Source organism: Cydia pomonella, chromosome 3 (genome assembly GCF_033807575.1).
Source record: "Cydia pomonella isolate Wapato2018A chromosome 3, ilCydPomo1, whole genome shotgun sequence".
Taxonomy (NCBI): domain Eukaryota; kingdom Metazoa; phylum Arthropoda; class Insecta; order Lepidoptera; family Tortricidae; genus Cydia; species Cydia pomonella.
The window spans coordinates 33,509,605-33,522,308 of record NC_084705.1 but is presented as its reverse complement, the minus strand read 5'-3'; the positions used below and the strand labels follow the sequence as shown (position 1 = coordinate 33,522,308).

Below are 12,704 nucleotides of genomic sequence, written 5' to 3'. Positions count from 1 at the left end.
TTCATTATTTATTATTCTTAAAAGAAATCAATAATATATAAGATATCTGATATATGTTGTTTGAGTACCCACGACACAAGTCTTTTTAAGCTTACCGTGGGGTTTAGTCAATTTGTGTAGGAATGTCCAATATTTATTTATTTATTTCATAGTACAATCTTTTTATTAGCCTACAGATTCGCTATTTCCGCCACCTAGTGGCAAGTAGTAGAAACGGTGTTCTTCCATTTTTTACAAGAATTCTTCATTTCAAAGAAAACTGTTAATCGTACCTATAAGTATCGAATTATTTTAAAAGGGTTGTCTATTGGTAACATGTATGTCATTACAATGACAAAACATTAACGGGCTTTAAAGAAAAATAATTTTACGAAATAAAATTCTGCACAATGAATCATTCTAGGAAACGAGCTTCAATAAAACGAGGCTATAAAATAAAATGAGTGACATTTCGCAATATGTTTTTAAAATTTTACTTTTCTTGGTAGGGACAACTTTTATGACACATTTTATTTTACTGATTGAATTTTTTTTTTATTAGTTCGGATCAACAAATTAATCAAGATATAATTAAAACATAACTTTACGAGTACAACTACAAACACATTATGATAAATTAACTAACACATTTTCTTGTATGTAAAGAAACGTCTATATTTCTTTTACAGTACACAGGAAAATACTTAATATAAAAAAGTATTATAAACGTAATACAACCATCGTCATTGACAAGAATTAACTATCTTAACCACATTTAATATTAACGCCCTCTAGCGTTGAGTAGCGATCCTCTGCGGTTGTTTTTGCAAACTGCGCTGCTGCTCTTCTCTAATGATGTCCGCTAGGTGGCGCGCAGCGACAGGCATGTCTTTGACGGCTATTTTGCTAAAGGTCAATCGTAGATGCTGCGAGGGGACGGTGGTGTCGTATTGGAAGGCTTGGCCTGGGATCAGCATTAAGCCACGTTTGAAAGCAGTTTCGAATACCTAGAACAAGAATATACTAGTTATATTTAACTTAAATAAGAAAATACCTTGCGCGCCTTCATTGCGAAGCAGAGCAGCCACAATATTGTACAGTCGACAGCAAAGATTATTTACTGCTAAAAGGAGTAATAAGGCGAAAAAGGTAAACATATCTTTGACGTCGACTATGCTATGCAAATACGGCGTTATAAATTATTTTCTTATAATACATCGCATGGTATCGCACAAAGTGAAAAGTGCAAAGTGTGCGTCTGTGAAAATCAAATTCCATATTGCAGTTCTAGACGCTTAAATAATGGGGAAATGATGTGTGAACTTACCATATTATAAACATCTTCGACTCCCCTCACTCGCAACCACAAGAACAAGCCACCTGCTGGCGTGTGCCACTCAGCGAGGGGCTCAAGAGGACCGATAGCTTCCAGCAGTGCGTCGCGCCGCCGCCGGTAGAGGGCGCGCGCACGTTGGAGGTGGTCGGCAAACCACGGGCGGTTTGACACGACGCGGTGCACCAGGCACTGGAAATATACGGGTGACCTTAGCCATTGGACAAACTCTGAAATCCCACGTAGGGTTACTTCTCAGGAATGCTCTGACGTAACCGCTCGCTTCGCAAACCGCTACACCGGCTGTTATGATACTTTGTACACTGGTTCTAAATACCTACCTATCTAAGTACCTTTCGGCTTTGTCCAATGGCTAGGGACACACTGTACAATCTTTGTAAGGGCACCCCACAGAAAAACAGTTCAGAAATATGATTTTTTATTTATTGCCCATTGAAATCTGCTACGCATTGAGACGATTTTGACAGAAAACCAGCGCTAGACCCTCAGCTTAGCTTTTGCAGGGATTAGAGTCCACATTGCCCTATCATATATAGGTATATTAAATACCTATTTTAGTTAATTTGTATTTAGCGTTTAAGGTACTTAGTTTAAAGTAGTTTAGGTTTAAGGCTTTTTGAGGTGAGTAATAAACATTGCTCTGATATTGATTCTAAAAATGTTTTGATTTAAGGTACGTAGTCGACTGTAATTAAGTGTCAAAAATTGTAGGGCGTTAACAGTAAACGTAAATTAGCAAGCGATTCGTAGATCACGTATCATATGTATTATCTTCATAGCTCCTACAGTCTTATCTAAGTAATCTAAATATTAGTTTAATTATAAAATGAGAACATATTTTTCAACGCCACTTCACATTAATTAATATCTTGATTATGATAACGCTAAGCAAATGTTGTTGAAAGCCAAAGTCAGGGTGAAAACAAGGGCATTGCCCAAGTCGGGAGATAGATTGCAAAGTTTAACTACTCTGTTTGAGGGGGTGTGACGGTAAACACATTTATTACGAGTATGTCTCATCATGCATAAGTGCTTTTACTTATTTATTCATGAAGAGAGCATATATATATACAGGCATTGTACATCTTTACAGATGATTTAAGCAGCATCTATGATCTAGCGACAGCGCCGCTCGTGGCTATACAAACCGATTCTTGAACGGCATAGTCGCCCACATTTATGGCAAATAATCTGAGGGTCCGCATCGACGCGACCCTCATCGCACATCTGTTTTAATGCCCGTTTTCGGGCCAAGTCTTGAAACCAGGACCTATCATGGGTTTCCTATCAATGTTAATGATTTAGAGACTCAAAAAATTCTCAAGACTAAAAAAGCACATGGACAAAAAAAGTCATCTGCCTTATTCACATATAGGGATTGCAATCCGGTCCGGCGGATCCGGTAATCCGGCCGGATCCGGTACTTTTCAGGAGCTGCCGGATCCGGCTAAAATCACCGGATCCGGTAAAATAAAACAAATACTTAAACACAGCATATGCTGTGCGTTTTGGATGAGGTAGAGGCAACAGATGAAAGGTATGAAGTTGAACAGAACAAAAACGAATGCAAAAGTTTAAATTTTGTAAGATAAATGATTGGAAACCGAAGAGGATTTTCTTCTTCTTTCATGATAGTGGCACGATACGACAATTACATAAATACTGTAATATAAGGAAAAATATAAGGATGGAAATGCCATGGAAGGCATTTGTGATTTATGCTAAAGAGAAAGTTAATATTGTGGCATAATGTGATAGGAGATCAAAACTAAACAAAAAGGCAGGAATAAATCGGCAGTACTCTGCCGACTAGAGTTGGGCTCATAAATATGTGTAAATGAATATATGATGAACTTCAGTTTTCTCCGATTATACATATGATAAGATATAAGTAGATTATTTTCTATTCAAATTTAAGAGAGAATCTGTTGTCTTTACAATTTCGTCCAATCCTATGCAATTTCCTTCATCTCCTGCTTAAAAATAAGTCAATCTAAGAACAGTTACGAAAACTTGTCCTTCCAAGGAGTTCCAATTCCCACCCCACATTCTATCATCGGACTTTGGAAGCCACTCAAATTTATAACAAACGTAAATTTATGCACTGTAGTTTTGTGAATGGTTAAATATAATAAATGAATTAGATTTAAAATTTTGTTATTAAAGTGAGATTGACATTTTAACACTTACTACTAAGTTCTAATTTATTGTTAAACACTTATTTTTTCACTTCAAATTATTGGTTTCGGAATAAGTTTGATGAAATATCCTTATTTCTTTTATTACGCAAAAAAAAACTACAGAAATATGTCATTTTATTAACTTTAATATCCCTATACCAAACCGGATCCGGTCCGGCCGGATCCGGCCGGATTAAGGCCAAAATCCATCCGGTTTGCAATCCCTATTCACATACAACTTTTCACAATTAGTAGATGATAATTGTTAGAGGTAATACAATAATTAACCCTTCTTATGTCTCAGCCCTGATCAGTGTGCATGAATTTTAATCCATTGTTTAATACAATAGTTGACAATTTGCTCCGGTATTGTACCTTACCTACCTGTGCAAGCGTGCAGCTGTGTAGGATCTCTCCTTGCATGTGTAACTCGGCTCTCTCCAGCAACGGTCTCGGAGCCGTCATCCAGCCACCGCGAAGTCCTGAGCTGACGACCTTCGACAATGAGTCTAGACGCACGACCCGCCCTGCGATGTCCAACGAGAGGAAGGATGGGTGTTGCTATTGACAGGTTAAACGACATCGTGTAATAAGGCGTGAAAGGAAATAAAAAAAATACTTACCCCCTTATTCGTAACGTGTACTAAAGTTACGATTATTAGCGGCATCGTAACTTTAGTACACGTTTATGAATAAGGGGATAGTATATAAGCATGGACCCGTAGCGTCATAGCAACTAGTATTCTTCAGGTGAAGAGCAAACTCAAGTTAGAAAACATTTTAATCGACTTGATATCAAGTACACCAAACTCTTTAGTGAGCGGACAGTTCATGCTTTATTCTTGATGGTGAAAAGGCCGCTCATGTAAACTTTTGAAATAAGATAAGAAACATAGCTATGAAAGGAGCTTTAAATGGTCACAGCTGCAAGAGAGGAACTCCTTCTGTTCTATAGTGTAAGGTGAATTGAGTTGTAAATAAACCTACCTCATCATCATAATTCAGGAATATATACGGATCATCCTCCAGAATAAGGAAGTCGTATCTGCAGGCGAGATCGTAAATCTGTCGGCGGCGATTCGCAGGCAGCGTAGCTCCAGTCGGATTGTTGCCATTGGGCACCAGATACAGAACCCTCGGCATGGGGAGCCCGCGAGCCAGTCGCTCGGCTAGGATTGCTTCGAGGGTGTCGGGGACTATGCCGTGAGCGTCTTCGGGGATTGTGATGATTTCTGGGCTGTATGGTCTGAGCTGGAAAGTTTTGTGGTTGTTAAAATATATAATAGAGACACTTGAAGTGAATCTTTAAGTCATGCCTTTGATTTTCATTGTCTTCATGTCTCATCAAAAGTTGGCATCTTGGCTTTTTCAATAGTATTCGAAAGCCAAACTAAAATATTCAATTTCATTTATTTATTTTGAATCTGGGAGATCCATGTATATTATTCATAAATTATCACTATTCTTGTTTCACTTTCGGAATATTGGTCATAGTTGAAAGTCGGTATGACTATAGAAGTCTACGGTAAATTTAAGAGTTGTGTAATTGTGCATTCAGTTAAGTTATTACGCAAGATTTAGCGTGTATTAAGTTGGTGTCAGTTATACGGTTAATACATCAAAAAGCATCGAAGAAAAAAATTGTACTGTTTCTGTATGTGTGTTAAACATGTTCTATAGAAGCTGATGCGGATGTTCCATACTAAGAGCAGTGTAAAATGTGAGCGTATTCAGCTAACAGGATAGAGTCACCCTGATCCAGGCAAGGAGCAGGTTGATGGCCTCGTAGATGCTCAGGGAGAAAGGTGCCGTTGGATTTGTTGGAAACTAATGTTCTATACTAACAGCAGTATGAACTCCAGTATAAGCATATTCAGCTAACAGTATGGGGTCTCCTTCGTCGAGGAGCAGGTCGATGGCCTGGTAGATCCCGTGCTGCGCTCCGTTGGTGACCAGCACGTCGCGGGGAAGCGGTGGGGGGCGGTGCAGGTCTTGCTGGAAGGCGCGCAGTTCACTGAGGAGAGCTGGGAGACTGGAAATAAAAAAAATTGTTATTGAGTTGGCTCCGGTCTGTGATCGCTTACAAATTCACTTTCATCTTTCTACTTGACGGGTAGATATTTTCGTGATTTTAAACTCAACCTCAATTCATAATGTTAAAACTCAAAATTCCCACAGATTACCAGTTTGCCTGATGATATTAGTCTGTCAGTTAATCGCAAAAGGTCACACACTTACAGTTCCATTTCAGGATTAGGCTGACGACTAATACGAACCGAGAGTGTCTGACCGCTTGATGATTCCGGTCAGCGTCAACAGAATATATATCGGCCGGACAGTTTGTGGTCTCGGGGCAAAAACTGACTACTCTTAACTGCTAGTGTGTAGTCGCAGAGGTAGCAGCAGGCCATTTGATTGCCGGTAGGCATTAATCATTTATGTGTGTAGACGTTATGGCAGGCCGCCCGATAGGATCAGAGACCGCAGGCGGACTGGTGGTAATGAGTGGGACCCTTTACACAACTCAACAGGAAACTCAAAAGTTCATGTTCAGTTGTAGGCTAATAAAGAACTCTCTGAACTAATAAATCCCTGACTATATTTTAGTACAACCAAAAGAATAACGAATAATCGATCAATCAATAAATAAATCATATTCTTTATTTCAGACCAGGTCCATAATTATACATTTAAATCATAACATTCATATACATTTAAAATTTAACATTAATACATTGTATGTGTTAGTAGCAATATGAAATAAATAATTAACTAGTCTTCCTACAACTAAGGTTACTAAACACAGGACAACATACTATTTCTACATACAGTATATTGGCTTGCCTGTCAGTACATGTATCATATGGCAATGGTATAAACCATTGCCATATGATACATGTATACATGACAGTCAAACCTTGCCGCAAATGCCCTCAGGATGATGTTAGAGCAGTCCCGCACCCTACGCGATAGGGATGTGCACCGCTTCCGCATTGTGGTGTAGAAACAGTCTACCCTAGCTTCAGCAAACATCCCCGATGCGCTGCAGTAGCGAGGCAGCCCCATCATCATCCTGAAGGCATTGTTGTACTGTACACGGAGGGCGTTGTACCGTTTCTGGGTTTAAGAGATCCACAGGCTGCTCGTGTAAAAAGTTGTGCAAAAGGCTCTAAATAGAGTTACCTTAACTTCGGCAGAGCAACGAGCAAACCTGCGGGCCACCATATTTGCCCTAACAGACAACGCCCTCCGTTCTCGCTCTAACTCGGCATCATCTTTCAAGTCGGAGGTTACCACATGGCCAAGATACTTAAAAGATGAAGATGATGAAGCCTGTTGCGGATAGCTTTATTGCTTGTGTGTAACGACGACGCCTGTTGACGATTTATGGTTGTACCCTCCTGACGAAACCTACGTTGCGGATTTGAATTAAAAAAAAGAAAAAAAAAAAAGAATAACTGATCTACTGACTCTTAAAACATCAAACAACCTTGTCTTCGAACTAAGCTCCACTTCGTGGGTAAAAGGTTTCTTGTAAAATTTGTTGAATAGAAACTCCTCACTGTCGTTTCTCCTCAGTGTCGTCGTGTGTGTGTTTGTTATTGAAATAGGAAGATAAAGAGAAATCTGCTTACCCTTGTGACGGGACATACTGCAACGCAGTGGCTAATTCTTTCCCCTCTATATGCAACGCTCCTGCAGTAGAACCCAACTCGAGTCTGGTGAAAGGGAACACCTCTTCGTTAGGCATGCCCTCGGCGAGGGAGATCATCTGACGTCCGACGCCGTACGCCAGGCTCGCTGCAAAGAGAAACGCATGATAAATGAGGATGATACCCCCGAGATTAGAAGCCCCTGATTTAGGCAGAATATATAGTTCATTATTAGCAATTGTATTATATCTTTAGTGTTTTTCTGAATGTACTAGGGCATTAAAGGGTAATTCTATTCTCACGCTAATTCCCAGAAGATTCCGCTAAGTTTTTTCATCTGATTAAATGGAATATGGCACCAAAAATGGGATGCTAATAAAGCGGAATTTCCTGGGAATTTACGAATAGGTATGGCCAAGGGAATGACATTTATGTAGAATTACCTTAATCGAGTGGAGGAAGGAGGAAGAAAAAAATTATGAATGGTTTTCAGGTTTTCACATTCTACTTTTTTGTATCTATACGAAACTACGAGGTTAAGCTACATGCATGCCAAGTTTTATGCTTTCTACCAGATGGAAGCATACTTTTTAAATTTGTTCAAACGTGCTGTTTTAAAAACATGGTATATAACAAAGTAAAGCCTGACTGATGGCTAAGGTTTAATGGTACATGAGTTAATTTTAATCCATTAAAAGTCTCTCTCAGAGTTCAACTTATCATCAATCGAATCGCCGTCTAGAAAGTTTTCTTGTGAATTAAAATAAATAATCTAATGCGCAAAAAAACAAATGTCCCGTTTTATCAGATCATGAACTAGGTCATAATCTTTAAAAATAATGTTTTAGTGCAACGACATTTTGCTGAATTGATTTATACATTCCATGATAAAGGCGCGTTGGTAGATAATGTTGTTATTACGCCGAATGAAATCATCATGTGTTTAGTAAACCGGCGCGCACTGGTGAGTCTCGGATATATTACTAGTATATCTTGAAGACAGTTCATAACCTTTTCATTATTTGCTTCGTATACTTTGGACTTGAGGAAAATAAACCAAATGTAAATAAAATGTTTTTAAATTTTTCACAAAAAAGGTTTACAACACATATGCCCCTAAAACGAAGCCTTCTCATAGAAATATGGCTCAGAAATCAGACAGTTGTACTAAATCATCTCGTAGTGACGTTTTATTCAAACAAAACTCGGAAAAAATAAATAAGGATATTTATTTAAATACCCCCTTTAAAACCTTCAAGGAAAGAGCGTACTCCCATCTTAAATTCAGGCAATGCACTTACAACCCCTCTGGTGCCGCGGGTGTCCATGAGCGGTGGTAATCACTTACCATCACGTGATCCGTCTGCTCGTTTGTCTCCTATATCATAAAAAAATTACTTTTTATTTTGTTAAGAACCAGTATTTTGCGCCATGACATGAGTTGTTGTTGTTTTGACAACAAACCACAGAAGCGGAGCGTGAATCTCGCAGTCGAGACCTAAGCGCGTAAGCGCCATGAACTTTAACGGCGCTTACACATTTTGATCGCGTGGAATTTCATTGTTTAGTATGGCTTCTCATTCTCTCACTTTCTACTTGACCATGGGAGCTAGGCCAAGGTCATATTACCTTGTCTTATGATACTAAGTATATTAACATAAACATTCATTGGATTTGTTTATAATAAACATATCTGATAAACCCCAGTGATGTAATCATAGTTTATTATTACTGGGCACACTGATATACAGAATGATATTGGAAATGTTATAAAAACAACATGACGATCAGAATCATATTTTGCTTAAGATATAACTTCTTTATTTTCTTAACATTTCTTATGATTCATATGTCACTATTTATCTGTAAGCGTGTTTGACTAGAATAATATGCAGAACGGGGAAAAAAATAGGTATACTTAATTTAAATAAAATTTTCGAACGCTCACGCGTGAATTGGAGGCAATATGATTGCTGCGTCATCTGCGTTGTTTTGCGCTGTGTACATCATTTGAGCACTAACTTAGTTTGTGATGTTGTAGTTAATTACTAATTTATTAGCGTGATTATAATGCGTATGATCGTGCTAGGGTTATCAAATCAGGAACGAGGAAAACTTTTGTTTTGCTTCGCAGACTTTTCCGACCTTATGATCGGAAAACTTGGTTTGTATAATAATTGACGGCACAAACAGCAAATAAGGTCAAAAAGAACAAAATTGTGAAGCAATGCAAAATCCAAATGACTTAAATAAAAAATAACTATGAACATTGGGTTAAATACAACAGGTAATGAACAAGAATAAAGAAAACAAGTATATGACTGAAATGAGGCAAATGTAAAAGCTATAATCTTGATGAAACAAAACGCTACTGAATAAACTAGAACACGAAAGCGATAATATAATCTTAAACAGTGTCTTTCTAAGAATCTTGTTATCATTAAAATAGTTATTGTATTTTTATGTTACATCAGCCTTATCAACTTAACTAGTCAAACATGAGCGTGCCCATAAATCTCGTTTTTTGATGAAGCAGGATTATTTTAAACTGGCGACCTGTCCCGGCATCGCACGGGTTAGCAAATCATAACCTAACCTAAACCTTCTTCAAAGATCACTCGATTGATAGCTGATAACCGCATGAGAATTATTTTATTAGTTTTTAAGTTTATCGCTAATATACAAACAGACAGACTCTTTATAATACCGGCTTTACAGGCCGACAATGAGTAGCAGTGCAGTTGACAACCTTCGAAATTTTTCTATGTAAGTAGATATTTATATATACAAATTTTTCCTTAGCATGGTTTGAGCTTTCGACTAGCTAGCTCATGCTCGGTAACTCCCGCGTATGACCCCTGATTACTGCTATCAACGGTCTCGCGGTTATTGACAGCAAATGTCCGAAATTACGTGATTCTGAGTATGAAATCGGTCCACATTATGTCGGTACACTGAATGCCATCTCTCTTGAATCTTGAGTAAATTCGTAGTCATTAATACATCACTGGGATTCGTTTCGTAAGAGGCTTGCAACTTGTATTCGCAGTTAATTACCATTCAAATGCTATCAAGAGGCAAACAGCGATTAAAGGTTCAAAATAAAATAAAAAGTCCCATATCGGATTAGGCATAAAAACATTAGAAATAACAAAGATCTTTCAAAAACTTGAAGTCGATTAAAAATGAGTGCAATAGGTACTTACTGATTAGCCTGGTCAGCGCAGGTTCTCTCCTTGCGGCTCTGTGGCTGATGAAGCGGTCGTAATCGGCCTCCGTCAGAGGCCGGTGCTTGGTATTTGGTTCCTCGTCGCTGTAGAACTTGAAGAAGTCGTCGGTCTCCTGCGAGTAGGCCCTCGCAGGCCTCAGGAGGCTCTGCGCCATCTTGTGGCCACGGAGCAGTTTCGACGGCGCAATCATTTTGTAAAAGTCAAGCTTTCCAACCAAATAAATAAAAATGGAGTTGAAATTTTTATTTTTATTTTTTGTCTTTAACACACTCTTTTTTTTTGAATTTATGATGAGTAGCTTGTATAAAAAAAATCAGTCCCAGATCTGTTAAATAATACTTCGTTTTTATTATGATATTATAATTATTTGCAATCAGTAATTAATTACTGGAGAAGCACTTTTCGCGTCAACGCTCATCCTTTAAATGTGGCTCTTTGATAAATATTGACGCAGCTTAGATAAAAAAATGTTTACCTTTTTCTTGGATGATACTTACTTAATGTACCTACTTTATAATTATTAAAAAGCTAAGAACAAGTCCGGGTTGAGGGTTCCGAGCAGTGTAGATAAGATTTTTCTCGAACTATTTAAAATGATGAGCCGAATTATACGCCGTTAGTTGAATCGGACAATTGACCAATGTTGAGACAGCTCGCCTTGTCTATAATAGTTATTTTCATAGTGTAATGTCATATGGTATTCTGGTTTGGGGTAAAGCAGCTGACAAACAGACTATATTTGTCTTACAAAAGAGAGCCATTCGTTCTATGTATAACTTAAGAGCACGTGAATCATTAAGAGAACTTAATAAAGAAATAAATTCATATTTTAACTTCCCAATACATCTATGATATTATTATTTATGTTGTCAAGAATCTAGACTCCTTCACTAAGAGTTCTGATGTCCATAACTATATAAAAATAAGCTTTCTATCAGAAAGTTTCGTGTCCGCAAATACAAAAGTAATTCGTTGGGCAATGCATTCATTTTATAACAAGTTATTACCCTTGCCAGCTATGCCAGCAGTGATCCCATTAAACAGGCGCGTCACCTCCGCGATGGTGTGCTGCGGCAGGTGAAAGAGTGTCTCGTTTGTAGAGATGGGTAACTACCCGGGTAAATACCCGCTCTCGGACCGTATTTAACTATTTACCCGGAATATACCTACCCGAGATTTATCTACCCACGGGTAAATTCGCTTTTCTTTCGTTTCGCGGATAAAATGCGGGTGTTTTAGTTTTTCTTATAAATGTGATTTTTTCCTTCTATATTACCAACTTTTTTTATAAAAAAATTTCAATACTTCTTCTAACTTCTAACCCCCTCAATCCCCCTGAGAACCCCGCGCTTTGATTGGTTGATTACTAACTCCTACATTGTCGGATAAATGCGTATTATCTTTTTATCGCTTACATGATTTTATTCTTAACGATTAATTAGCTATGTAATAAATGTTACATAACTCACTAACTCGGTTACTGGGTCATTCGGATAAGCAATAACAGGTGCAAGAATCGGTCAAGTTTAGATAAGAGCGTAGTTTGTTCGCTCGCGTATGTATCAAAAGGCCAGTACCCCTAGTGTAAATTTAATGGACATCATAACGTGACGAACGCGTTTGCGTTAAGTCTCATTTTGTATAGGATCTTGAGTTTCCAAAACGTCCCGCTTGGCGCGCTCTTTCTAAATCCAATACAAAATGAGATTAAACGCAAACGCGTACGTCACGTTTTGAAATCGAATTTATTTACACTAGGGGTACAGTTTAACATTGGTCTAACAGTATTTCACTATCACGTTTACATGGTAAACGATTAAAAACTTAAAACTAAACAGTTGTTCATAACATGCATAACACAGACAAATTTAATATAGAATTGAAGATTATTTGAAGGCTATTACAAAAATGACAACAGAATTATTGATTTTATCTTATAGCTGCGTCTAAGATAATAAGACCCATGTTAGCGCCACTTGCACCATCCCAGTAACCCGTGCGTTAACCGGTTAACCGTTAACCCATCGTCAAATTGTACTGGTAACCATTGTAGCTCCAGGATTAACCGGGTTAACCCCGGCTTCGTGATTGGTGCATGTGGCCCTTAGTGTGTTAAGTAACTTAATATCTACAATTTCCGATAACATTGAACATTCAAAGAATTAGGCTTTAGGTGATAATTGCCCTAATAAGTCTAACTCATTGTAAAATTAGGGCAAATCGGAAATCGTTAAGGATTTTAGCGGGCCAATCAGGAGAGACCTATCTCACGTTTTTTACATGTCTTGATTTGTTTATGATTGATTTA

General features: G+C 38.0%; 1 protein-coding gene across 1 annotated transcript; it reads right to left on the bottom strand.

The window, feature by feature from the left end:
• Nucleotides 1-434: 434 nt before the first annotated feature.
• LOC133516599 (kynurenine/alpha-aminoadipate aminotransferase, mitochondrial) lies at nucleotides 435-10,845 on the bottom strand. Its single transcript, XM_061849609.1, has 7 exons — nucleotides 10,373-10,845; nucleotides 7,149-7,314; nucleotides 5,359-5,545; nucleotides 4,501-4,764; nucleotides 3,898-4,074; nucleotides 1,307-1,504; nucleotides 435-986 (listed from the first exon to the last, which is right to left on the bottom strand). The coding sequence occupies exons 1-7, from the start codon at nucleotides 10,584-10,586 to the stop codon at nucleotides 771-773; spliced, it is 1,422 nt and encodes a 473-aa protein (XP_061705593.1). The 5' UTR covers nucleotides 10,587-10,845; the 3' UTR covers nucleotides 435-770.
• Between the last annotated feature and the right edge of the window lie 1,859 nt (nucleotides 10,846-12,704).